At 34.7% G+C, this 25490-nt stretch overlaps 1 protein-coding gene across 2 annotated transcripts in view; it reads left to right on the top strand.

Annotated features, from left to right (window-relative positions):
- Window positions 1-25490, top strand: part of CPNE8 (copine 8) — a 191716-nt gene that overhangs the window by 128243 nt on the left and 37983 nt on the right. The window contains exons 12-14 of one of the 2 annotated variants that reach the window (XM_036251304.1): window positions 2429-2482; window positions 3510-3571; window positions 22116-22162. In XM_036251304.1, the coding sequence (XP_036107197.1) occupies window positions 2429-2482; window positions 3510-3571; window positions 22116-22162 (163 nt within the window). The remainder of the gene's footprint in view (window positions 1-2428; window positions 2483-3509; window positions 3572-22115; window positions 22163-25490) is intronic. The other variant, XM_036251305.1, reaches the window with a different exon arrangement.

The raw sequence follows: 25490 nt of genomic DNA, 5'->3' as shown, positions 1-25490 counted from the left end.
GACTGTAGCTATGAGAGGGCTGGACCCAAATAAAGGGCCTTTTCAGGGTCTCCTGCTGGTCCATGTGCCAGCCAGCCTTCAGACTCATTTCATTTATTTATTTATTAAAAAATGTTTTAATTAATTTATTTTTGTTACAGATGTTTCTCTTTTTCCCCCATTGACACCCTCCTCCTGATCCCCACCCCACCCCATCCCTAGCATTGCTATGTCCATGGTTATGCATACATGCATATAAGTTCTGTGGTTTATCTCTTCCCTCCCTTCCCACCCCCTCTTCTGAGGTTTGTCAGTCTGTACCCCACTTCTATGTCTCTGGGTCTATTTTGTTCATCAGTTTGTTTTGTTCATGATATTCCACAAATAAGTGAGATCATATGATATTTGTCTTTCTCTGTTTGGCTTCTTTCACTTAGGAGAATACTTTCGAGGTCCCTCCATGTTGTCTCAAAGGATAAGAGATCATTCTTTCTTACAGCTGCATAGTATTCCATTGTGTATATGTACCACCACTTTTTTATCCACTCATCTATTGATGGACACTGGGCTGTTTCCAGATCTTAGCGATTCTAAATAGTGATGCTATGAACATAGGGGTGCATATATTCTTCCTCATTAGTGTTTCAGGCTTCTTAGGATATATTCCTAGAAATGGGATCACTGGGTCAAATGGTAGTTCACTTTTTAACTTTTTGAGGAAACACCATACTGTTTTTCATAGCGGCTGCATCAGTCTGCATTCCCACCAGCAGTGTACTAGAGTCCCCTTTCCTCCACAACCTTATCAGCACTTGTTGTTTGATGAATTGTTGATGGCGGCCATTCTGGCAGGTGTGAAGTGATATCTTATAGTCATTTTAAGTTGCATCTCTCTGATGATTAGTGACATTGAGCATTTTTTCATATGTCTCGTGGCCATTTGTATGTTCTGTTTGGAGAAGTATCTCTTTAGGTCCTCTGCCCATTTAGTAATTGGGTTCTTTGTCTTTCTTTTTGTTGAGTTGTATGAGTACTCTATATATTTTGGAAATTAACCCCTTATCTGATGTATTGTTGGCAATTATGCTGTCCCATATAATGGGTTCCCTTTCTGTTTTGATGATCGTTATGTTTTTACTTTGCTTCAGCCAACCGGGGCCATAGAATCTTGCGTTTGCCTATTCCCTTTCACTGGAGCCCTGTTTTCAATGAATAAATTCTAGTTCAAATAACACTTACTTATAAATTCTTTCATCTTTCTTTTCTATCAAAATTCTTCCTTTCTATTTTGTATTGAGTTGTGCTGAAAGGTCCTTTCTCAAGGCGCTTACCCTGTTAGATTGGTTTTCCTACTGGATTGATGGGCCTTGTTCATCTTTATACCCCCGATATCCTCCAGTATCGTGAATAACGTAGTATTGCAGGCAGTAATATTTCTCATGGCATAAACAGTCCAAAATTTAGTCTTCTGTTCACAAACACACCTTTACCAATTATTTATTGTACAGACTGCGTGCCTGGTGTAAAGTGTTACCAGTATAGCCCAACCGGTGTGGCCCACTGGTTGAGCGCTGACTCATGAACCAAGAGGTCGCTGGTTTGATTCCTGGTCAGGGCACATGCCCAGGTTGTGGGCCTAGTCTCAGTGGGAGGCATGCAGGAGGTGGCCAATCGATATTCATTCTCATCGATGTTTCTATCTTTTCTCCCTGTCCCTTCCTCTCTCTCTAAAATCAATACAGAAAAAAAAAGTATTACCAATATAAAGCAATAGAGTCAATAGAGCCCTTACATATTCACATAGTTGGGTTATATTCACATAGATTTGTTATATTTGTGTATTTAATTTAATGAAAAATTGTCTTTTGACTATACTATTTTTTCACAATTATATTTGTTTTTGACAGAGCAGTCATTATTTTTTTTAGAACCTTGGGTGTTAAAGGTCTTTCTCACATCAAGAGATGCAAATGAGTAAGGGTAATCAATGCATAATGTAATTGAGAATATTAAAGAAAAAAAACATTTTTTCCTTTTTTTGTTAATCCTCACCTGAGAACATTTTTTTCCCACTGATTTTTAGAGAGAGTGGAAGGGATGGAGGGAGGGGGAGAGAGAGAGAGAGATTGGTTGCCTCTCGTATGCACCCCGACCGACCGAACGGGGCTAGGGATTGAACCTGTATCCCTTCCGTGAGAGGGCCGACACTCTAACCACTGAGCCACACTAGCCAGGGCAATAGAAAAATTAAAAAAAAGACTTTAAAGACAGATATCTTTAGTAACTATTGCAGAGAAGCTTCGGCTAAATGATGACTGTTCAGGAGTCATACTAAAGGCCTTGGTAAATAAAGAAATGCATAAGACGTAAGGGCAGCAGGTCAAACTACACATTTTAAAGTGGTTTTAATATCCACCCTAACACATTGTAATTGTTTTATCTTTTTAAGGTGGTGAATCCCAAAAAGAAAGTAAAAAAGAAAAAATATATTAATTCGGGAACAGTAAGTTAAATATTATGTTATTCATTAAGGATGCCAATAAATGAATAAAATATATAAATAACATTTTTTGATCAGAATAGAAGTAAGACTGAGCTGTTTCACTCAGACGTTTGATATAAAGGTATATAATAGAAAAATAAACTTGCTGGGGGTGTGTTTCGAATATAGAACAAACACCTCATGGGAAGGAGTGACCCAGCTCCCTGCACGTTGCTCCAGGGTCCATACGGCCTGGGAGGGAAGCTGAGGTTTCCTTAGGAATTCTTCATTCAGTGGAAACACTAGAGAGAATCAAGCAGACATGAAGAAGTTTAAGTGGCAGCAAGAAATACTATACTCTTTATAGGCTACACTTAATTGTGATGACTCATTTTATATCATGGGAAAGTGTGTGTTTATAGTGCAGTAACATTTACAGTTGTGCGGGAATGCTGGACTAAATCAGTACAGAAGGTGCGAAAATGAAAGTATCTTAACAATGCGAAAAATTAAAATCATCCTATTTCGATTTGAAAATATTTTCCTAAGATTAATTCTCCTTGGAAGAAGCAAAATCTGTGTTCTAAGTTTCCTTTTAAAGATTACTATAAAGCCAAGACACTTAAAGTATTGGAAGTCCTCATTACAGGACCATGAAAAAACACACATTTCCTCTGACACAGCTTAGCTCATTGATTTTGATGTTTCAGTTTTAACCATTTTTCAACTGCCTTTCATCTTTTCTTTTATCTAAAATGAGAAGTCACACAGTGTCCTTGAAGTTTTTGGCCCTTTTCCTTCTGATAATTTTAAATATAAGAATAATCAGTCCTGCAGATTGTAATAAGGAATAATATCTTTGATTCTCAAATGCTAGGAAATATGATTTTCTCCCTAATAGTAAAAACAAACAAACAAACCAAAAAACAGTCCATTTGAGGTTGCAATTAGTAATAGCAGGTAATTCTGCCCTGTGTTTTTTTTTTTCCCCTTTCTTTTAATATTTCTTTCTTTCTTTCTTCTTCTTCTTCTTTTTTCTTTTTTTCAGGTAACCTTACTCTCTTTCTTGGTAGAAACAGAAGTTTCATTCCTTGACTATATTAAAGGAGGGTAAGTCATTCTCCAATTTTTTTTTTTTTATTGCTTAAGCATTTCTTTAAATGTGTGTGGCAAGTGCTACCACTAGGTAATAGGCAACTGACATAGTCACCTTTATTACATTTTGATGGCAGTCCAATTATACTTTTATTTCAGACCTATAAGATAAACTTATACACCAAGACTATTACTTTCATAAAAAATTGTAACTTTTCTTTGATCAAGAGAAAAAAACTTTATCGTGTTGATAATAGTTGTAAAGTTAGGTGTGCTTTCACAGTACGTTTTCATTTGCCTAACACATGGGATGTGTTAGATTCACTTTTTATTATTTTTAAAATTGAAGGAAAGCCCAGGGCTTGTTGTAAATGTAACATTCTAGAATATTAAAGAATGTATCTTCTCATGAAATCATAATGTAGATATGGATGGTGAATAGTCATTTAGTTGCTCCATAAGCTTCTAGGCAGGAATACCTATTAGAAAAAAATTGGTTGTTGTAACTATTCTTAAAATTTGCCAGAGTCCAGACAGAGTTTGTCTAGATAATGCATTATGGACTCTGATACCCTGGTTACTGAGGATGTTTTCCCAACTTATTCCTATTTTTAACCTAGTTGCTCCTATTGTTTACCTCACCAATCATCCCCAGAGCTTGCAAACAATCATCTATTACCATATGATCAAAAATATCCACATTTTCGAATTTATTTGCTGTTACCTTGTGTTTACAATATATAAAAATGGCTAAAGGGACAAATTTGAATGTTTAGTAATTTCATGACAAATAAGAGCAGCCAGAGACAAAACTCATGTAAATCTCTTCCTAATTATAATTCAAGTTTTCTTTCTTTTCTTCCTTTCTTCCTTTCTTTCTTTCCTTTCTCCTTCCTTCCTTCCTTCCTTCCTTCCTTCCTTCCTTCCTTCCTTCCTTCCTTCCTTCCTTCCTTCCTCTCTCTCTCTTTCTCTCTCTCTTTCTCTCTCTCTCTCTCTCTCTTTCTTCTTTCTTTCTTTCTTTCTTTCTTTCTTTCTTTCTTTCTTTCTTTCTTTCTTTCTTTCTTTCTTTCTTTCTTCTTTTTTTCAATACTCATTAAGTAACTGATTGTTAAGAGGCAGAAAAAGAAGGCAGGATGGGAGAATGAGGGGGTTGAAGAAGCAATGATAGTTCCTCCAGAAGGGAGAGCTTGTACCATTTTGCTCAAATTTAAGAAAACAAAACAAACAAAAACAACGCTTGCCTAAGTGGAGAAACTTAGCTATATACAGACATCTTGCAACCTGCCGTCTGGCTACACAGTCTTAGAAGCTTTGGTGGTGGTTGCAATAACGTTAAAGGAAAACATAACAAGTGGATAAACTATTTGCCAACACTCCTTAATATTCCATTGTCTGTGCATATTCTTGTATTTATAAGGTGGGATAATAGAAAGTTGAATTTGTCATAACATAAATAAATTCCTGTATAAATAAACTTCTTAGTAGCTGTAGCTAACAGTTGGTAAAGAAAGATGGTAGGACAATGGATATCTCTTAGCATAGTCTTTATAAACTTTAAAGAAAGTGTGTGTTCTATCTGGCCATTATTTTCGTATTGAAATAATTACTTGAAGTTTTAAAAAAGTTAAAAATTTTGCTTTTGGGCATGTGAAGCATGTGTGTGAGAGCGCGCGCGCCCCCGCGCACGTGTGTGTGTGTGTGTGTGTGTGTGTGTGTGTATAAGTGTAAAAAATACCCAATATGTTTTGTCAGCAGTGCAAATCTAGTAACATTTTGATGTATATCAGTAAACAATATTTTCAGAATCTGTTACCAATAAATAAATCATTTTTATTGATTGTTGACATTCTCCTTTTGAGGATCCTGAGGGCTAATAAGAGCAAGTAGATTTCTACTGTACCTTGTGCAAAGTCTCAACTATATCACACTGTCATATTTTCCTGCTGTTTCCAACTTCCAAGATTTTTTTTTTTTTGGCTTACACACTTCCTATTTATAGCACTGCCTGTGCTGGAAGAAATGCTTGTGACCTTTTTCTGCAAGAAATCTGTATGTAAATGGAGCCCCAACCTATGAGGTACACTTTGTTCCAACGTTAACTTCCCATGAATTTATAAGAACCCATTTTTTATTTACAAATAGGACCTGGGAAAAGAGAGTTTGAATTTCACTACATAATTAATCTAACTGAACTTATATTAACTTTTATATTATAACTATATTATCTAAAAATGACAAAAGTATTATTTACATAGAATATATTTTATATGAAGATGTATATAATAAATGTATATATCTTTTAAATGTTAGTTATACATTTACCTATTCTTTATTATTTGTAATTTTGTAATATATGGTTATTAATATATTATCCCCTTAGGTAATAAAATGCAAATTAACAAGCTAAATAATTCTTGTATTATGTGTGTTTATGTGTTTTTATTCCTAAGGTCTTGTAACAATTGGGCACAAAATTTAAGTTTTGATTATTACTAATGATACTGTGAGGAGATCTGGTTTTATCATCATACTTCTCACACTATATAATGACAGGCAAATCGTTTTATATAGTTCACATGAGTCTCTGTAGTTCTACAGTTTACCTTAAAATTATTGAATTCTACTAGATTTTCCTACTCTTTCATGGCCCTAAGGATATATGTTTTTCTTCACTCTGAAGCTATTGTTTCTATTCTTACAGAAGGCTTACTCAAGGCTATCAACTTAATTTGCATATAATAATAGCTAGCATCTGCCGACCACTCACCTTGTGCTGGGCCCTGAGCTCTGCGCCTGCTGGAACTAACCCCCCATCTCGCCACTGGTCCCTTTCCCCTTTTGCTCACCCACTTTCTCTCCCCTCTTTCTCTCAAGAGTAATGTTCACATCAATAATTTTCTTTTTTATTTTTCAAAATTAATTAAAGTGAAATTCATTTACTTGTACTGTTAACTTTTAATCTTTTATAACTAATATTTACTATCTATTTGCTGCCCGTCAGAAATACAGTTTAGTTTATATAGCCTAAGGAAAAGTGATGCCTTCTAATGCAGAACATCTAAAAATTTTATTATTAGATATTTTTGAAGATTTAAACTTTAACTGTGAGTTATACGAATTGATCAGGATATTGACTTCATATGATACCTGATGGATTCTTAATGATAAGAAATGAAGAGTAGAATTACATGTTCCTGTCAAACTTAAAAATCTCTGTTGGTATGAAAATAACAAGTCATAGCATTTTAAAATGGAGAACCCCAGTATGAAAACCACTGCGGAAATGTAGTCACAGATATCTATTTCAAATATTTCAGTAAATTATTTTTATATTTTGTGATAGATTTTCTGTGGAATTTTTTCACCTGTTATAGACATTGTAAGCTTTTTGGGCTGTCTGACCTTACTTATTAAGAAATCTTAACCTCTAAGTCAGCAATTTTCAACCTTTTCAATCACATGGCACACATAAACTAATTATTGAAATTCTGTGGCACACCGAAAGATAGATTTTTTGCCAATCTGACAAAAAAAAAAGATAGGTATAGTTTTGATTCATTCACATTGGAGGGCTATGGTTGTGTTGACTGTGGTTACTATTTTATCTGACAAGCTAAGGGAAAGAGGTCAGTGCCCCTGACTAAATAGTTAGGTGTTGCATGCTTTAAAAACCCTGGTAGCCTGCCGCTGCACACCGATTGAAAACCCCTGCTCTAAGTGGATAAATGCCTGCAATGGTGGAAAATTATATTAAAAGCAAACACATAATTACACAAAATTTCTGAATAATAGCAAAATAGAATATAATGAGCTGCATACATTTTGGATTCAAATTAATGATAATAATTGACAATTAATTATATATAGTTTCAATAATGGCTATTGACTCTCCTGTGAACAACATCAGTTAGAATTCCTAGTCTCTTGCAACTAAAAAGAATTCTGAAAACTGTTAAACACCTCAATAATATTTATTATTCCTTATAGTACTTTTTTTCAAAAACCACACAATACTTTCCTTTTATTAGTGTTTTATTTTCAGGTTTTGGGAAAGAAATATATGTCTCCCAAATTTTATACATAAATATTAATATTTCTGTTCCACAATATAAACATAAATTGTGAAATGGTAAAAAGAAAAATTAGGTAAAATGAAAATAGCTTACGATGAAGCTAGATGCCCTATAATTATACTCTTTAGATGTAATTATTGTTAGAAATTTATTCTCAAACATTATATTTTGTAACAGTGTGATCACACTGTACACGATATTTTGTGTATTTTGTTCATTAAACATATTGTGTATACACATTTCTATGTCAGTACTTATATGTCTGCTTTATTTTAACAGTTTTTAATTGTACAGATGTACATAATTTAGTTCAAAAATATCCTGTGCTGTACATTTTAGTTGCATCTATTTTATTTTTCCATTATAAACAAGGCTTCGATATTAAAAAATCCTGGTGCGTGTGTTTTGTGCACTTCATTGAACATGTCTACAAGGTCACTTGCTAGAATAGTTTTGTTGAATGAAATTGTATGTGTATTTCATAGTTTGTTAGATATTTCTAAACTGTGTTCCTGAAAAGGTAATAATTTATACTGCTAACATTTATATATAAAAGTACTTTACTGAAGAGTGCCATTCCTTTTTCATTTTCAAATATTAGAAATGGACACTTTTTATTTGTGAAACCTCTGTTTATTAATTGTGATGTCCTTTGTCAAGGTCAATTTTTAACCAGTGGTGTCTCTGGAAATACAGATTTCAGAACTCTATTTTTTATATTTTTTGCTTTTCTTCTACTTCTTCCTCTTCCAGTCCCACCAAAAAAGTTGAGTATTTTCAACTGAGGACAGAAGACAGAAAAATCTGGCTGGCAGCTACATCTAGTGCTGTCAACACTTCAACTAAACTTCCCCAAGATTCACATTTTGGTCTCTGGTCTCTACTCCTCTTCAGCATACATCTAAACAGACTCTTCTTAATTTAGCCATCTGGTCTTGCTTCTTTTTGCCTTGTGATTATATTGAAGAATAACAATAAAATAAGCTAACACTTTGGGCTGCAATCAAGCAAGCAACCCAAAATAGTATTTTGGAGGTTATATTAGCATATCTGAAGATTTGTTATTCAGGTTAGCTTTTTTGAAGAAATGCTCCACCATATTTCCAAATAAATGTGATATTTCAGGGGCTATTGAAACTGTGTTGAATTTAGTTTTGTTTTTATAACAAATTATAGAAATGACTAACTTTTAACTTAAAATCCCAAGATAATCAGAATTTGTTACTGGTATTTGTGCATTTTTTTGCTGCTATCTTGGGTTAGTATCATTGTTGCTATTTTTCATGGCATAAATTCAGGGACATACTCACCATAGCCTTGTTAGTCTAAGAGAAACTATTGTTGAGTTATGCTTATTTGTGCTAAATCTTAACTGACAAAGTTGAAAGTCTTCAAAAAGGTGAAAGATCATCATATACAATATGAGTAACAATAATTAAATTGGTACTCAGGCTAGCTCTGGGATATTTAAAATAAAGTTAGCTGGGGTTTTCCTGTATTGATTTTGTTCTCTACATTAATTTTTAGACTATTTTCCTTACACTGAATGTGTGGGAGAATGTGAATAAAAGAGGCAAAACAGGCGACTAGTGTGGCATATGTAGGACTAATAGATTGTGATTAAACTCTTAGAAATTCTTGAATTGCACTTTAAATGTCATCTCTCTTCTTGTTTCCTCTCACAAAAAAAGTAATAGAAAAGAAAGTTATAAAAATGCTATTTGTTTTCTCATGAATCCAAGTAGAAATTATGTAGAGTTAAGAATGAGCACACGTAAATACTAAACAAAACTGTTTTCATAGTCCTTTAATATCTTCCCTTCCAAAGGACCGTTTTTACAGGCCTACTTTTTAGTGTTTCATATTCTAGGTTTCCATTATTTTAGTCGTTACTGAAGTAGACATTTACATGAAAATAGAACCTTGATTGTGAAATCATTTGTTAGCTTGTTACTATTCACTCACTGTCTGAGTCCCTAAAACACTGTGTTTAGCTGCAGTCTCCAGGTTTATGGATTCAGGTACACAGTGAGAAGACGAAGCAGATGAGGCAGATGCATTCTAAATCAGCCAAGATGCTATTTTTATGCAAATATTCTGTGAAATAAAAATCTGATTTTTAGAATTTTTTTTTTGTTTAAGCAGCACCATCCTTTTCCTGTAGCACATTTTATGACTTGAAGTAGTAAAGAGTTTTATTTTCTACATAGAAGAATAATATCCATGAAGGAGGTCTTACTATATAATAATACAACCTGATCGCCTCTTCTGGATTGTTGACCTTAGGGTCATTATTTTTAATTGTACTCTACTCTGTACCTTTATTCCAGTGTTGTTGTTGTTTTTATTTTGTTTCTTCTTAAGAAATACTTTTAAATATTAAAAGGTTGATATAATTGGCAACTAAAGATGTTTATTCACTAATTAATTTATGCCATTGACTATCCCAGTTACCATTAATAAGGACAATGCCAGATTCATATAAAATCACAGAATGTTTTGCCCGGCCAGTGTGGCTCAGTGGTTGAGCATCAACCCATGCACCAAGAGGTCGCTGGTTTGATTCCAGGTCAGGGCACATTTCCAGGTTGTGGGCCCAATCCCCAGTGGGGGGCATGCAGGAGGCGGCCAATTAATGTTCCCTCTCATAGATGTTTTTATCTCTCTCACCCTTTCCCTTCCTTTCTCTCTAAAATCAATAAAGAAAAAAAAAATTTTTTTTTTAATTACAGAATGTTTTGAAATCTATGATACTCCTTTAGGGTAATGTCATCATTATTAGAATTATTATTGGTGAAATAAGCTTATTGACCTCTACAGATTTGTAAAATATGTATTTCCATAGTCCCAACAACTGACACTCTTAAGTTTCTGAAGGCAGGATCATCAATTTCAATTTGGTTTTGTCTGCCCTTCAGTCCTCTATGTGTCTTAAGTCTTCATGAAATCCTTTACTCCACCACGCACGTGACCGTGACCAAATGTGTATAAAGTTTTCTACATCTTTTGACTGGCAGATGAAGGAGAGGGGAAGACAACAAATTCTAATGCACCGAGTCCCTCAAAGCTCCCTGAATTCATGTTAACACAAACCTTAGTCTATGCTTTTATCAGAAAATTGAGTGTATTATAAACTTGCAGGTCTACAGACTGCTATTCTCCTCCTCTGAAAAACATCCAAACGCTCATCCAACTGGTCCTGATGAGCTACACAAGTCCCTACCACTTATATCCAGTGGGTATTAGTTTCCCTGGGTGTCATTTTATGTGTCTTCTCCAAAGGACTGGCAGTTTTTAAATATTTTTATAGAGATAAACACAAAGTAGCCACTGAATACATTTCTATAAATTAATTAGAAAGCATTTTAAGCCAGATTTCTGACTCTCCCCCAAATCTCTTACTGTATGAAACGTGATAAAGAAACAGGGCTCTTAAACAGTGTGGCATGCAGTGGACTGTATGACAAACCCCCTTGTGGGTCTCTCTCAGAATTTATCATCTTGTGACCTTTGTCTTTGCGTGCTTTGTACCACATTACCAAACAAAACAGATGGACCAGGCTTTCCGGGATAAGAAAAAAATGCTTCTGTGTTGCCTCCGCCAGAAATAATCTCAAGGTAACTCCCTATCTGGGTTTGTAGTGACTTGGAGAAAGGCAGATCAAGATCGGAAGCATCAAGGACTTATTTTCCTCACATCTTAGGAAGCATGAGAGAAGATAATGGGGGAGATGCTCACGGGGCAAGTTCTGGGCAAGAGTCAAAATAAGAGGCAAATGTTTGGCAAGTGGTCAAGTCTATTGCAAAGATGCGGTGCTGATAATTAAGGCAGTGCACAGTAGAGGCTAAGAGACCGAGTCTGGTATTAACTGCCTAGTTCAAATTGTAGATCTGCCTCTTGAGAGCATAACCTGTTTCATTTCTATGAAATAGGAATAAAAATAAGCATGTCTATCTCATGGAGAGGCTATGTGGATTAAATGGCATACAGTTAACCCTCCATAAATGCTACTGTCATTTTTCTGAATAACTTGAATTCGTTTAACGTTCTGATATGCCTTACCTCATTTGATCATCATCATATCATTGGTGGTAATTATCCTATTTATCAGAGACATGGAGAGAAAAACAAAATTTTCAAATTTACAAACTCACTAAAGGTCATTTTCTTGTAGTTTAATTCTCTTTGCAGGAATGCCTGGACATTCCTTCCATTCCAGTAGATCCCAATGTGAATTCATGATCCTGCATCTAAAATTTGTCTGAAATTATCGATAAAAGGTCTATATGCCACTTAAAAAACGTAAAAAATCTTAGGGAGGGAACAGAGCTACCACCAATTATAAACTAATCTTAAAGGTTAGAGTGGACTTCTCACCCGGCCGGTGTGGCTTCATGGATTGAAGGTTGACCCATGGACTGAGAGGTCTCAGTTAGATTCCCAGTCAGGGCACATGCCTGGGTTGTGAGCTCGATCCCCTGCAAGGGCCGTGCAGGAGGCAGCCAATCTATGTTTCTCTCTCACATGAATGTTTCTGTCTCTCCCTTTCTCTCTCTAAAAACTCAATAAAAACATTTTTTAAAAAGGCTAGAGTGGGCTTCTTGATACTGTTTATCTTAAATGTGAGTTGAATATCAGTAAGTCCCGTTATCAACAAGCTTCATAAGGATTTTTCTTCCCTTGAAGCCAGTGCCGTGATGCCGTTACATGCTGCCTTAGTTTTGTAAAATTGGTGGCATTATATTGGAGATGTTGCCTCAGGGAGCATCTTGCCAGAACATATAGCACTATACAGTGGTTGTTGTTGTTTTTTCCAATCCAATTTCTTCCTTGAAAACTAAATATACACGTCTAGGAATTTTTTTATAGTGTTTCTTGTGGTGGCCCCCAAGTGTTTTGCTTTCATCAAATCAGTGGAAAGCTAAACCCTGCAGCACTGAATGGGGATAAATCTAATAAAAATAAAGCCATTCTGCCTTCTATAAGTATATTCACATAAACATTACCATATATAAACTAAACTCATGTAAACTAAGATTTAGAAAACAAACTTTCATAACTATTAAAATTCATAAGCATTGGTTTGGTTAATTCTTGATTCTAATTTTTGAACATGCAAAATGCATGCTTAAAAAGTCCAGGTATGGCTAGTTATCTCTTTCAAGATTGCTAGCTTATGAAGTTTTTTAACTTATTTTTTCACAGCTATCCATTTCAAAGTCGAGGAACACTCATGTGTGTGTCATCATCAGAACTAGTGCTGGTTTAGCCAAAATATCGACAATCTATTTTTGTATCAGGCTGTTTCTTACCTATATTTCATGATCAGAGTGTGCACTTTTATTTTATTTTATTTTATTTTTTTATCCTCACCCGAGGACATTTTTCCATTTTTTGTTCAGGTAGAGTGGGAGGGAGAGAGAGGAACAGAGAGAGAGAGAGAAACATCGATGTGAAAGGAACACATCGAGTGGCTGCCACCCGCACAACCGACCAGGGCCGGGACAAACTGCAACCAAGGTACGCGCCCTTAGCGGGAACCGAACCCGGGTCTCTCAGGACCGCAGGCCGACGCTCTAACAGCTGAACCAAACCGGCCAGGGCCAGAGTGTGCACTTTTAGCCACACTGTCTCTGAAATAGTATCTTTGGTGGGCAATTGGAAGGTTGGGGGCTTAGGGAAAAAGAAACAAAGATAAGGGTAGCTTACTAAGGGCAGGTTGTGGGAGGGTGGGAGAATTTATTACTGGCATTGCTTAGCATTGTTGGTTATGGTGATATTAGAATATAGTTTGAATATTAGAAGATTACAATATTTTTAAGTTATCTACAGACACTCCCTACCGCCTATACTGGTTGGGGGTTCATTGTCCCATCACTGACCAACACCCAAGAAAATTTCCTAGGGCCAAAACCAGAGAAAGAGGTGAACAATTCCGTCAGTATATCAAGAGCTCATTAAGGAAACTTACCTAGGAGGGAAAGACGACCTGGATATCTTAGTGCCTTCCCCTCCCAGACTGTGTTCTCCTCGCTCCTGAGCAGGGAGCCCGCACTGGGAAAGGTGCTGGGTGGGCCAAGGGACCAGGTGCTGGGAGGCTCTGACCCCGGAGCCTGTTGGGACATGGGCAACGCGGGGGGCGTCTTGCTCTGGAGGCAGAACTAATGGGAATCCCGAGTCAGCCCAGAGCTCTTAGGTACATCCCACAGCCCAGGGGGAGTCAGGGCTCCGGGTTCATTCAGGAGTCAGAATGTTATATTAGCTTCAAGGTGGAGTCACCATTGTTTCTCACGATCACTGTGGGAAGAGTTAATGAAAAGGAAATATACATTAATGTAAAGAGAGAACTGTCTCTTCTGACTCCAGAAGAAAGGATTAATATGAACCAGGAGAAAATGCCATGGATTGCTGAAGAGATTTCTCCTCCAGCTTGTAAAATATTTGTCACGTGTAGGTATGTCAGTGTTTCATTTCTTATAGAGGACTTCTTAAAGTAGCTGTTACCGTCTGGCTGGTGTGACTCAGTGGTTGAGCGTTGTCCCATGCACCAAGTGGTCATAGGTTCGATTGCCAGTCAGGACACATGCCCAGGTTGTGGACCAAATCCCCAGTGGGGGGCATGCAGGAGGCGGCCAATCAATGTTCTCTCTCACTGATGTTTCTATCTCTCCCTCTCACATTTCTCTCTAAAAAAATCAATAAAGAAAAAATAAATAAATAAAGTAGCTGTTACCTATTTATCATGAAATAATTGGGGCTCAGACACTTGAAAGGTTTGCAAAGGGTTCACAACAACCTACCTAGTTGTGATCCTGGGTTTTAGACTCTAATCTGTGATCCAAAAGTTCATAGTTTTTCTAATAGGCATTATTGCCTCCTCAGTACCTACCTTATTTTAAAAGGAATTCAATTGGGTAGTGCTTATATTTTTGGTTTGGGGTTGATATTTTGATTATGTCACTTATGAGATATTTTCTAGATTAGTGGTTTGAAAAAAAGTTGGACAAGTTGCATACCTTCCTTGATGAGTTCATGAACTGCCAGACCTTGAGAAATTGTACTTTGGAACACTATTATTGTGTTAAAAAACAAAACAAAACTGCAATCAATCTTCAGTCTGGAGGAAGCACAAAGCTTTGTTAACTTGTGAAAAGTAGATTTAGTAAGGACCAAGGTAAATAGTTGACCATAAATAGTTGAAGAATCACATCACTTGTCTCCAGTTTCTTTTTCTTCTTCCTTTTGACTTTTGCGGATCCCTCAGCAGCCCAGAATGCGTGGAGGGATAGAAAGGAAAAGGAGGCAGGGGGCATAGCAACTTAATGCAGAGGAGTTTGTTTGAGGAAGTACTCAGATCACAACTTCTACAAGGTTAGATCGTTTGTGGTGCAGTTTGAGGTGGGGCATGTTAGGACCTTAGGAGCTGGTGTGAAGGAAGGAAAATCTGACATGGGAGGGTTGGGTTCTGAGAAATAACCTGAAGCTCTCTGGCAGTTCCAGAAACTGAATAAACACAAAATACTCCAGTTTTCAAAAAAGCACACTAAAGTCAAGTCCTGCAAATCTAGCATCATAATGGTGATAATAATCATAACAACTACTTACTGAGTGTCTGCTCAAGGACAGATGATTTTCTTATCCTCACAATACAAGGAAGGGTTTTTTTGTTTGTTTGTTTTTCTCTATTTGAGATCATATTGTATTTTTCCCCTTATTATTATTACCTATCACAGAAATGCCTGAATAGATGCCTGTCACAACATGGGCTGGCCCCTGTAGCTGGCTTTTATGACAGCTCTTGGCCTGGTGGTTGCCTCTGTTGATAGTAGCTGCCTTTTTTGAAAGCGCTTGATAGTGCCCAGCCCGTAGCTGCCTGATAGTGATGGCATCTCACGATAGTTTTCCTCTCATGATAGTAGCTGCCTGTTGCAATATAACCTGGTCAGGTAGCTGCCTCTCTGGCCCAATGGTTGCCTGTCATGTTATTGTCCAGCCCCATAGCCGCATGTCATGAGATTTAGGGGATTCTAAGGGAATATGTACTTTTTAAAAATTATTATTTTTAATTTATTGGTATTAACATTGATTAATAAAACTACATAGGTTTAAGGTATACAATTTGTAATGGATCATCTGTATAGTGTAGTGTGTGTTCACCACCCCAAGTCAAATCTCTTTCCATCACCATTTATTCCCCCTTTTATCCTCTCCTGCCACCCCCCACCATCATTTTCCTCTGGTAATGACTATACTATGTTGTCTACGAGGTTTTGTTTGTTTGTTTGTTATTTTGCTTAATGTCTTCACCTTTTTCACATAGCTCCCTTCTCTTCTCCTCTGACATTGGTGAGTCTGTTTCTATTTTGTTTGTCAGTTTATTCTGTTCATTAAACTCCACATATAAGCAAAATCACATGGCGCTTGTCCTCCTCTGACGGGACCACCCCACCCAGCACAATACTGTCCAGGCCCCATCCGGGTCTCTGCAAAAGGCAAGATTTCCTTCCCTTCTGTGGCTGAGCAGCATTCCATTGTGTAAGCCACAGCTTTTTAATACACTGAGGTGCACTTGGGCTGCTTCCAAATCTTGGCTATTGCAAATAATGTTGCAGTGAACATAGGGGTTCATATATTCTTTTGGATTAGTGTTTCAGGGCTTTTTTGGATATATTCCCAGAAGTAGAATCACTGAGTCAAAAGGCAATTCTATTTTTAAATTTTGAGGAAACTCCATACTGTTTTCCATAGTGGCTGCACCGTCTTCATTCCCAACAACAGTGCATGAGGATTCCTTTTTCTACACATCCTCCAACACTTGTTGTTTGTTTATTTATTGGTGATAGCCCTTCTGACAGGTATGAAGTGATATCTCATTGTGGTTTTAATTTGCATCTCTCTGATGCTTAGTGACATTGGACATCTTTGCATGTCTATTGGTCATCTGTATGTCCTCTTTGGAGAAGTGTCTATTCAGGTCCTTTGTCCATTTTTTAATTTCATTGTTTGTTTTTTATGTGTTTTTTTTTGTAAATTCTTTTTAAATTTTGGATATTAACACCTTGTCAGATATAGTGGTTAATATGTACTCTCATTCAATGGGTTGTTTTTTCATTTTGTTGATGGTTTTCTTTGCTGTGCACAAAACTTTCAGTTTGATGTAGTCCCCTTTGTTTATTTTTTATTCTGTTTCCCCTGCCTAAGGAGATTTATCAGAAAAAAATATTGCTATAAGAAATGTCCAAGATTTTACTGGCTATGTTTTCTTCTAGGATTTTTATGGTTTTGAGTCTAACATTTAAATCTTTAATCCATTTTGTGTATGGTGTAAGAAAGTGGTCTAGTTTCATTTTTTGTATGTATCTATCCAATTTTCTCAACACCATTTTTTAATAGACTGTCTTTATCCCATTTTATGTTCTTGCCTCCTTTGTCACATATTAATTGACCATAAATGTGTGGATTTATTTCTGTGTTCTCGTTCTGTTTCATTAATTTGTATGTCTGTTTTTATGCCAGTACCATGCTATTTTGATTACTGTGGCCTTGTAGTATAGTTTGATAACAAGTAGTGTGATTCCCTCAACTTTGTTATTCTTTCTTGAGATTGCTGTGGCTATTCAGGGTCTTTTGTGTTTCCCTATAAATTTTTGGAATATTTGTTCTAACTCTGAAATACACCATTGGTATCTTAATAGGAGTTGCATTGAATCTATAGATGGCTTTGGGTAGTATGGACATTTTAATGATATTAATTCTTCTTATCCATGAACATGGTATATGCTTATACTTATTTGTATCGTCTTCAATTTCTTTCTTTGGTGTCTTGTAATTTTCCAAGTTCAGGTCTTTTACATTATTGGTTAAATTTATTCCAAGGTATATTTTTTAATGCAATTGTGAATGAGATTGTTATCTTAGTTTCCATTTATGATAGTTCATTATTGGTGTATAAAAATGCAACTTATTTTTGGATATTTCTTTTGTATCCTGATACTTTACTGAATTCATTTATGAATTCTAGTAGTTTCTTGGTATCTTTAGCTTTCTCTATATACATTATTCTGTCTTCTGCTAATAGTGACAGTTTTATTTCTTTCTTTCCCATTTAGATGCCTTTTATTTCTTCTTGTCTGATTGCTGTGGGGAGGACTTCCAGTACTATGTTGAATAAGAGTGGTGATAGCGGACATCACTGTCTTGTTCCTGATCTTAAGGGAAATGCTTTTAGTTTTTGCCTATTGAGTGTGATGTTACCTGTAGGTTTATCATGTATGACTTTTATTATGTTGAAGTGTATTCCCTTTAGTCCCACTTTACTGTGAGTTTTTATCATAAATAATCCAAGGAAGGCTTTTTATTCTTAATTTATTACAAATGAGGGGCAAAGGGGTTAAATAGCTTTCCCTAGATTACACTGTAGGTAGGTAAAAGTACTTATATTTGAATTCGCATCTCAAAGCCTGCCCTCATTCTAGCAAATCTCAGCTGTCAAGGGTAATGCATCCTCTGAAGTTTATGGGCACAGAAAGCAGGAATTGTGAAGATGTAGCAAAACTTGGAAGCAGGCTGCTGTCTGTGTTGTCAAATAGGTAGTTGAACCACCTTTAAGAAAGAGGAAAAAAGGTAAGACAGAGTAGGATTCAAGGTTTAGTGCTAGAGGCAAGTGAACAGGTTCAGGGCAGGTTCTAGAACTGAAGTATGAGCCTGATTCCATATCCAGTAAGTCAAGGCAGAAGCATCGTCTTGGTGCCAGCATGGCAATAATGACAGAAATGTTAGCAGTGGGCTTGTGGACCTGGATCTGCCTTTGTCAAGATGAATTTCAAGAAGGAAGGGGGAAACTTCACGTTTCCTACTGATAATGTTAAGTTTGTACAGCTGAACAGAATTTGAAATTAGGAAGAAAATAATGCAATCCTTCTGTACACCCTCATCACAGTTAGTTCTCAAGAATTAATTTATAAGGACAGTTGTAGAAAAGTAATTTAAGATGGTATTACTCTGTGTGTGCGCATGTGTGTGGGAGTGTATACATATGTGCGGATTTGCACATCTACACTTGTTTTCTATGGATCTTCGCTTTGCGAGTTGAACCTTCCATCTTGACATCTGATTTATTTATCATTCACAGCTTTTGGGAAGGTGGAAGAGTGAAATAAGCACATTTTCCAAGTATATATTTTAGCACTACTAGGACATATGAATTGGGAAGTCTCATGAGATGTTAGTGCTAACTCATGAAGTTTGGCAGGCATGTTTTTTTTTATACTCTAGAATGATGTCACATAAATATAGAATATAGTAAAACATAGAATGACAGCTGATGTAACACTTCCTAAGCAGAATATTTCAAGGACGTACATGTGATAGTTTTATGAATATTCTGTCAGTCATCTCCTGTAAATTCAGATTTCTTACTTTGAAAATGACTGATTTTCTTCTCTTACATTAGGCTTCCAGCAATATTAAAGAATGAAAAAGGGTAACAAGATAAATGATGAAAATGCTTTGTCTGGTTTACTTTTATGACATGAATAATTTATCAAAGTCTTTAAGAAATCTGCCTTATACTCTGAAGTTATGGTTTTGCTAGCACCTTTTTTAAACAAACTTTTATTAATTATGTTCAAAATACACTTGGTGTAGTAAGTATACATTATAATATGAATACAAATTCTTAGAAATCATGGGAATGAGCAAGCTCTGAATACACAGTTGAACTTTAGGTTATGCTGCTGCTGACATGAATTCAATTAGAAACTCTTGAGCTGTTTCTGTCCTTGTTTTCAACAGTAGAAAGCGGGGATTGTGAGCTCTCTGAGTTCAAGGATAGCACTTGGTTTGCTCCTGTTTTCTCTTTATCACTTAAACACAGTGCTTGACAACTGGAAGATGTTTCATGAAGAATTGTTGAATTGCAGTTTTTCTAATGAAAAAATCCAAATGGTGTAGTAATAGGCTAAGGGATTGTCACAACCATGAAATGTTTTGTGTAATGAGCCATCATATTTTTCTTCTGATCCGAATAATGATTCAAAACAGTCAGATTCTTTCTGACATGCAGAATGAGGCAAAGAACTAATCAAATCTTGAAATCAATCAACTACCAGGTGTGCATTCCAATATGTGAAAAGCACTGTGCAGATACTGTTATAAAAGAGAACTGAATCAAGACAAGGTGACTGTCCCTACAACCTAAGGGAGATTGACCCAAAGACTCAACTAAATTGACCATTATAATGTGCTGAAACATGTGTTCTTGAAACTCAAAGTTATTTTTTCATTCCTAAGGAGGTGTCATTTGAATAAAATAACATAAAGAAGCCTTTATACTGATTATTTTGTGATGGAGATATTTGATAACCTACTTAACAGAAGGACAAATTTGCCCAAGCAGGAGAATATATCCTGGCATGTTTATCATTAAGGATGTCGGTGCAGTATCATTTTTAGGTTTGAGACATAATAATCACTGTATTTTATTGTGTTCTTACTATAGCTGGGCAAATAATTAATTATAGAAATAGCATGGTGTAGAGTTTATGAATGTGGTCTTTGAAATTAGGAATTTAAATTCTAATACTGGCATTTATTACTCATGTGGAAAGTTATTAAATATTATGAGCTTAGATTTCCTTGTCTGTAAAAGGAGAATAGTATTACCTTCTTTTAAAAATGTTATGAGGTTAATTTATATAAACTATATAAAACACATTACATGTAATATAAATATAATGTGCATTATATATAGATAGATAGATGATAGATAGATGATAGATAGATGATAGATAGATAGATAGATAGATAGATATAGATATAGATATAATGTTTTGCATAGATTTTTTTCTGAGTCCTTGCTTAATTATTGCATGCCAGGCACCTTCCCTCTGAGAGTTTTAAAACTTGACTAATGTCAGTAACTGGGTTATTGAAATTCAAACCCAGTTTTTTCGGACTCCAAAGCTATACCGTTTCTAATACACCACACTCCCTGTAGTACAAGTCAGTTCTCTCCCTATCAGCAGAATGACAACGCAATGTGCTGATAGTCAGTTCTTTCAAGTTCCTCACAGGGATTTATTATCTCAAAATGTTCTCCCAAAAGTATCCCTATATTCTTTTTCTGAAAAATGTTTAACTCATTTTGGTTCATACTTGTTAGTGTATGTTCCAAATTAACCTATATTCTTAGCCTATAAACCTAATTTCTACTCTAAGAAAAAATTACCATGTTGCTATAAACAGAATCTATATTAGTTTTTTTATTAAATGTAAAGCATAAAAGATTTATTCCTTAGATAAAAACTGATTGAGTTTGTTTTAATATCTGAATAGTATTTAGGGCTCTTCAGGCTTAATTTTTTAAGACAGAAAGAAATATTACTGTAGTTAATGCTAAGAGAACTGCAAGGGACCCTATGCTATAATAGCTCTCCTCCTCCTCCTCCTCCTCCTCCTCCTCCTCCTCCTCCTCCTCCTCCTCCTCCTCCTTCTCACACCAGCATCACCACCACCACCACTACCACCATTTAAACAACAGTTTCAACATTGAAGTGGTAAATCAATTGTGAAATGTGTCAAAAGTAATTTGTTACTAAAAATAGTCGAAGTACCTATGTTTTCAAATGGTTTTTGCTTTTTAAGTTAAAATTATTTTTTAAATTAGATATGATTGCAAGTTATCCCTGTAATCATATCATTGTCACATATTTGTGTTTTTATGCCTTACTTGGTGAGGAAGAGGCTGAATTACTTATAGAAAGAGTCAGAGGTGTATCCAAAAACATGTGGCTTTTATATGAATGCCACCGCTTTGGTTTCTATAAGGAAAAAAAAAAAGGAAAAATATAACCCAGAAAAATCATTTGGGTTAACTACCATGTGCTGAAGGTATATGCAACCAATTTCATCTTTATAAATATTTATATTTATAGATACACAAAGGAATGCAGTAATCACTGAGAGGTAGATCAGTATCTGAAGTACTTTATTTTTTAAGAAAGCAGGAGAAAATCATGTGTTTTAGGATTGCTGGAAAGAGTTAGTTCAAGAAATGATATTACTAAAGTACTGGAGATGATTTTAACTAAGTTACCCTTTTAAAGGCATAATAATTTCACATGGGCTATAGAATAATTTTGCAAAGCAAATCAACAATGAATGCTGACATTGGAGACTGGCAAGTAATTATTTGCAGTTTGACTTCTTTATTCTGAACACCTTGCTTAGTTATTGTGCTCCCAAATCGCAGCTACTTTTATTGCCCACACCTTAGGTTTTATTTCATAGATATTTGGTTATAGGGTGTTTTGCCAGCTTCCTACCTTTGAAAACTGTCTATCTGATGCCATCCAGTGTGTACTGTAACATAGTTGCCAGTAGTAGTATTTAAGAAAATTAGTTATGTTAAAAAATATAACACAAATGGAAATCAAACATTTTGTAAAATTATTTAATTATTGATTCTTATTTACTTATATTCTAGAACACAAATCAATTTCACAGTGGCTATTGATTTTACAGCATCAAATGGTAAGTATTATGACTCTCCCCAATAAAAATGATCAGCAATTAAGTGAAAAATGAGTATCTATTTTCATGTGGTTTAGATATTTTAATTCTATATTCATTATTTTGAAGTGTTTCATATAAAATTCAGATATCCAGATAATTTTTTCTTTCTTTTTAACATTATGAATTAATTCAGATATACAAACAGCTATAAGAAATGTAGTAAAAGTACGTAAGAATCTCATTCAAATTTATTAGATGGCAATATATGGTGATTTTTGTTTCACATATTTTTAAAAAAATTAGATCTAATTAGACCCATTGTGTACCCATGCCCCATTTCGTCTGCCCTCGCTTCTCCATATGTAACTGTAATTCTGAAGTTTGTCTGATTATAATCCTCATTTTTATAGTACTTTTCTGTATATTAATTTATATAAGTGTAATTCAAGTACATATACCTTATTTGACTTGCTTCATTTTTTACTCATGTTTTTTGTTTTTAATAATTATTTATGTTAACACATTTATATTTAATTAATTCAGAAAGTGTATCATCTAATACTCCATGAGCAGATATTCATTATTTATATATCAAATATTTTAAGAAAAAAGAAGTGGACTTTTAATTTTATTTTGAAGTAACTTTGTTTCAAATAGGTCATCTGAAATTAGTTATGATGTACCATAAGAACATGAATCTCACTGTTCAACTTTTACCAGGGTTGTCATCAGTTTATATTTATCTAGGTTTTTATTTTTTAATTATTTTTTGTGCTTATGGCCCTCACATTTCTTTCATGGTGACTCACATTTCATGTAGTAGTAGAATTACACCAATTGTCCTTCTATGCAAATGGGGGGGTGTCCAGAATATCTTTTTAATAATAAATATGTCTTGGCTAATTAATTCTTGAGTTAGAAATAGAGATTAGGAGACTGAACTCTAATTCATCTCACCTTGGACTACACATTAAGTTCATTGTCTAACATTATGACTTCAAGTTAATGATTTTTACTCATGTGTTTTATTTAGTAAATTGTGGAACATAGAAATAAAATCTAAAGCCCAACTGGTTTGAAATACTAGCTTTTGTTCACTGATGAACATTAGCACAGCAAGAAGAGCAAGGATTTAATAGAAAGATACAAACTGTTGAAACTGACTTAAAGAATAGACAGTCTGAACAGATCTATGATAAGAGATTAAATTAGTAGTAATGATAAAAATAAAAACTACTCACAAAGTTTATCTGGATCTAGGTCCAGATGGCTTTACTGATGAATTCTAACAAATATTTAAAGAAGAATTAATAACAATTCTTCATAACCTCTTCCAAAAAATTAGAAGAGGAGGAAATACTTCCCAACTCCCTCTTTCTGTGTGGTCATTATTACCTTGATACCCAAGCCAGACAAAGATATCATAAGAAAAAAAAAACTAAATGTCAATATTTTTTATGCATATGGTTTAAAAATTCTCAATAAAATGCTAACAAATTGATTTCAGCAATATATAAAATTATACACCCTCACCAAGTAACATTTATCACATGAATGAAAAGTTGTCTTAATATAAAAAAAATAAAATAAAATAATGTAATACACTATATCAATAGAAAAAAACATTAAAAACCACATGGTCATCTCAACTGATGCAGAAACAGCATTTGACAAAGTTCCAATATACTTTCATGAAAAAAAAACTTAGCTAGGAATACAAGTCGACTTACAAAAGAAAGGAATATATGAAAAACTCGTAGCTAACGTCATACTTAATGGTGAAAAGCTGCATGCTTTCCCCCTAAGATGAGGAATACATAGGACAAGAATGTTTACTCTTGCCACTTCTAGTCAATATTGTGCTAGAGGTTGTGTCCAGAGCAATTAGTTAAGAAAAGGATATAAAATATACCCAGATTAGAAAGAAAGAAGTTAAACTACCTTTATTTGCAGATTACATGATCATGTATATAGAAAATTCTAATTAATCCACTAAAAATCTATTCAAACTAATAAGTAAATTTATCAAGATTGAAGAATAAATAATCAATATATTAAATTATTTTTTTCTACACACTTTCAATGAATAATCTGAAAATGAAATTGTGAAAAAAATTCTAATAGTATCAAAAGGAATCCACTTAGAGATAAATTTAATAGACTGTAAAAATTATACTCTAAAAACTATTCTGAAAAAATTGTTGAAATTTTAAAGATCTAAATAAGTGGAAAAACATGCCATGTTTATTGATTGAAAATTTCAACAGTGTTAAGGAGGTAATATTTCTCAAACTGATCTCCAGATTCATTGCAGTCTCTATCAAAACTTGTAAAAATGGGTAACTGAACCCAAATGAAAGCACACTTGAGGGAAATAGAAGGAAGTAGGAAGATTCACAATTCCCGGTTTTGAAACTTACTACCAAGTAACAGTGATCAAGACATTTGGTGCTGGCATAAAAATACAAATATAGGTCAATGAAATGGAATTGAGGTACCAGAAATAAACCCATGTGTCTAAGATTAATTTTGAGAAGGGTACCAATATGATTCAGTAAAGAAAGTATAGACTTTTCAATAAATTATTCTTAGGACAACCAGATAGCCATATACAAAAGAATGAAGTTGGACCCTTACCTCACATATATATATGAAATTCATGCAAAATAGATTTTTAAAAAGTTCCATGTAAGGGTTAAAATTATAAAACTATTAGAAGAAAATATAGGGATGCATTTTTATTACCTTGGATTTGGCAATTGATTCTTAGATATGACACCAATAGCATGAGCAACAAAAGAAAAAAATAAATAAAATGAACTCCATCAAAATTAAAATATTTTATGCTTTGGACACTATTAACAAAGTGAAAAGACAAATTCCAGCTTGAAAGAAAATATTTGCAAAACCGGTATCTCATAGGAGACTTGTATCCAGAATGTATAAAGAATACTTATAACTCAATCAAACAACTCAATTAAAAGGTGGAATAGGTATTTTTCTAAAAATGATGTAAAAATAACCAATAAGCACATGAAAGTTATTTGGAATACCTGGACATCAGGAAATGCACATCAAAACCATAATGAAATACTATTTCACACCCACTAGGATGACTATAATCTAATAATCAGGTAACAAGTGTTGGTGAAGATGTAGAGAAATAGGAATCCTCATACTCTGCTGGTGATAATGTAAAATGGTGCAGCCTCTTTGTAAAACACTTTGACAGTTTCTCAAGTTATTGTATTTACCACATGACCCAGCAATGTTACTCTTAGATATATACACAAGAGAGATGAAAACATACCTCTGTACAAAAATTTGTACACAAATGTTTTTAGTA

The sequence above is a fragment of the Molossus molossus genome, unplaced genomic scaffold, assembly GCF_014108415.1.
Source record: "Molossus molossus isolate mMolMol1 unplaced genomic scaffold, mMolMol1.p scaffold_m16_p_10, whole genome shotgun sequence".
Lineage (NCBI taxonomy): Eukaryota > Metazoa > Chordata > Mammalia > Chiroptera > Molossidae > Molossus > Molossus molossus.
This window is presented reverse-complemented; position numbering and strand designations above follow the sequence as displayed.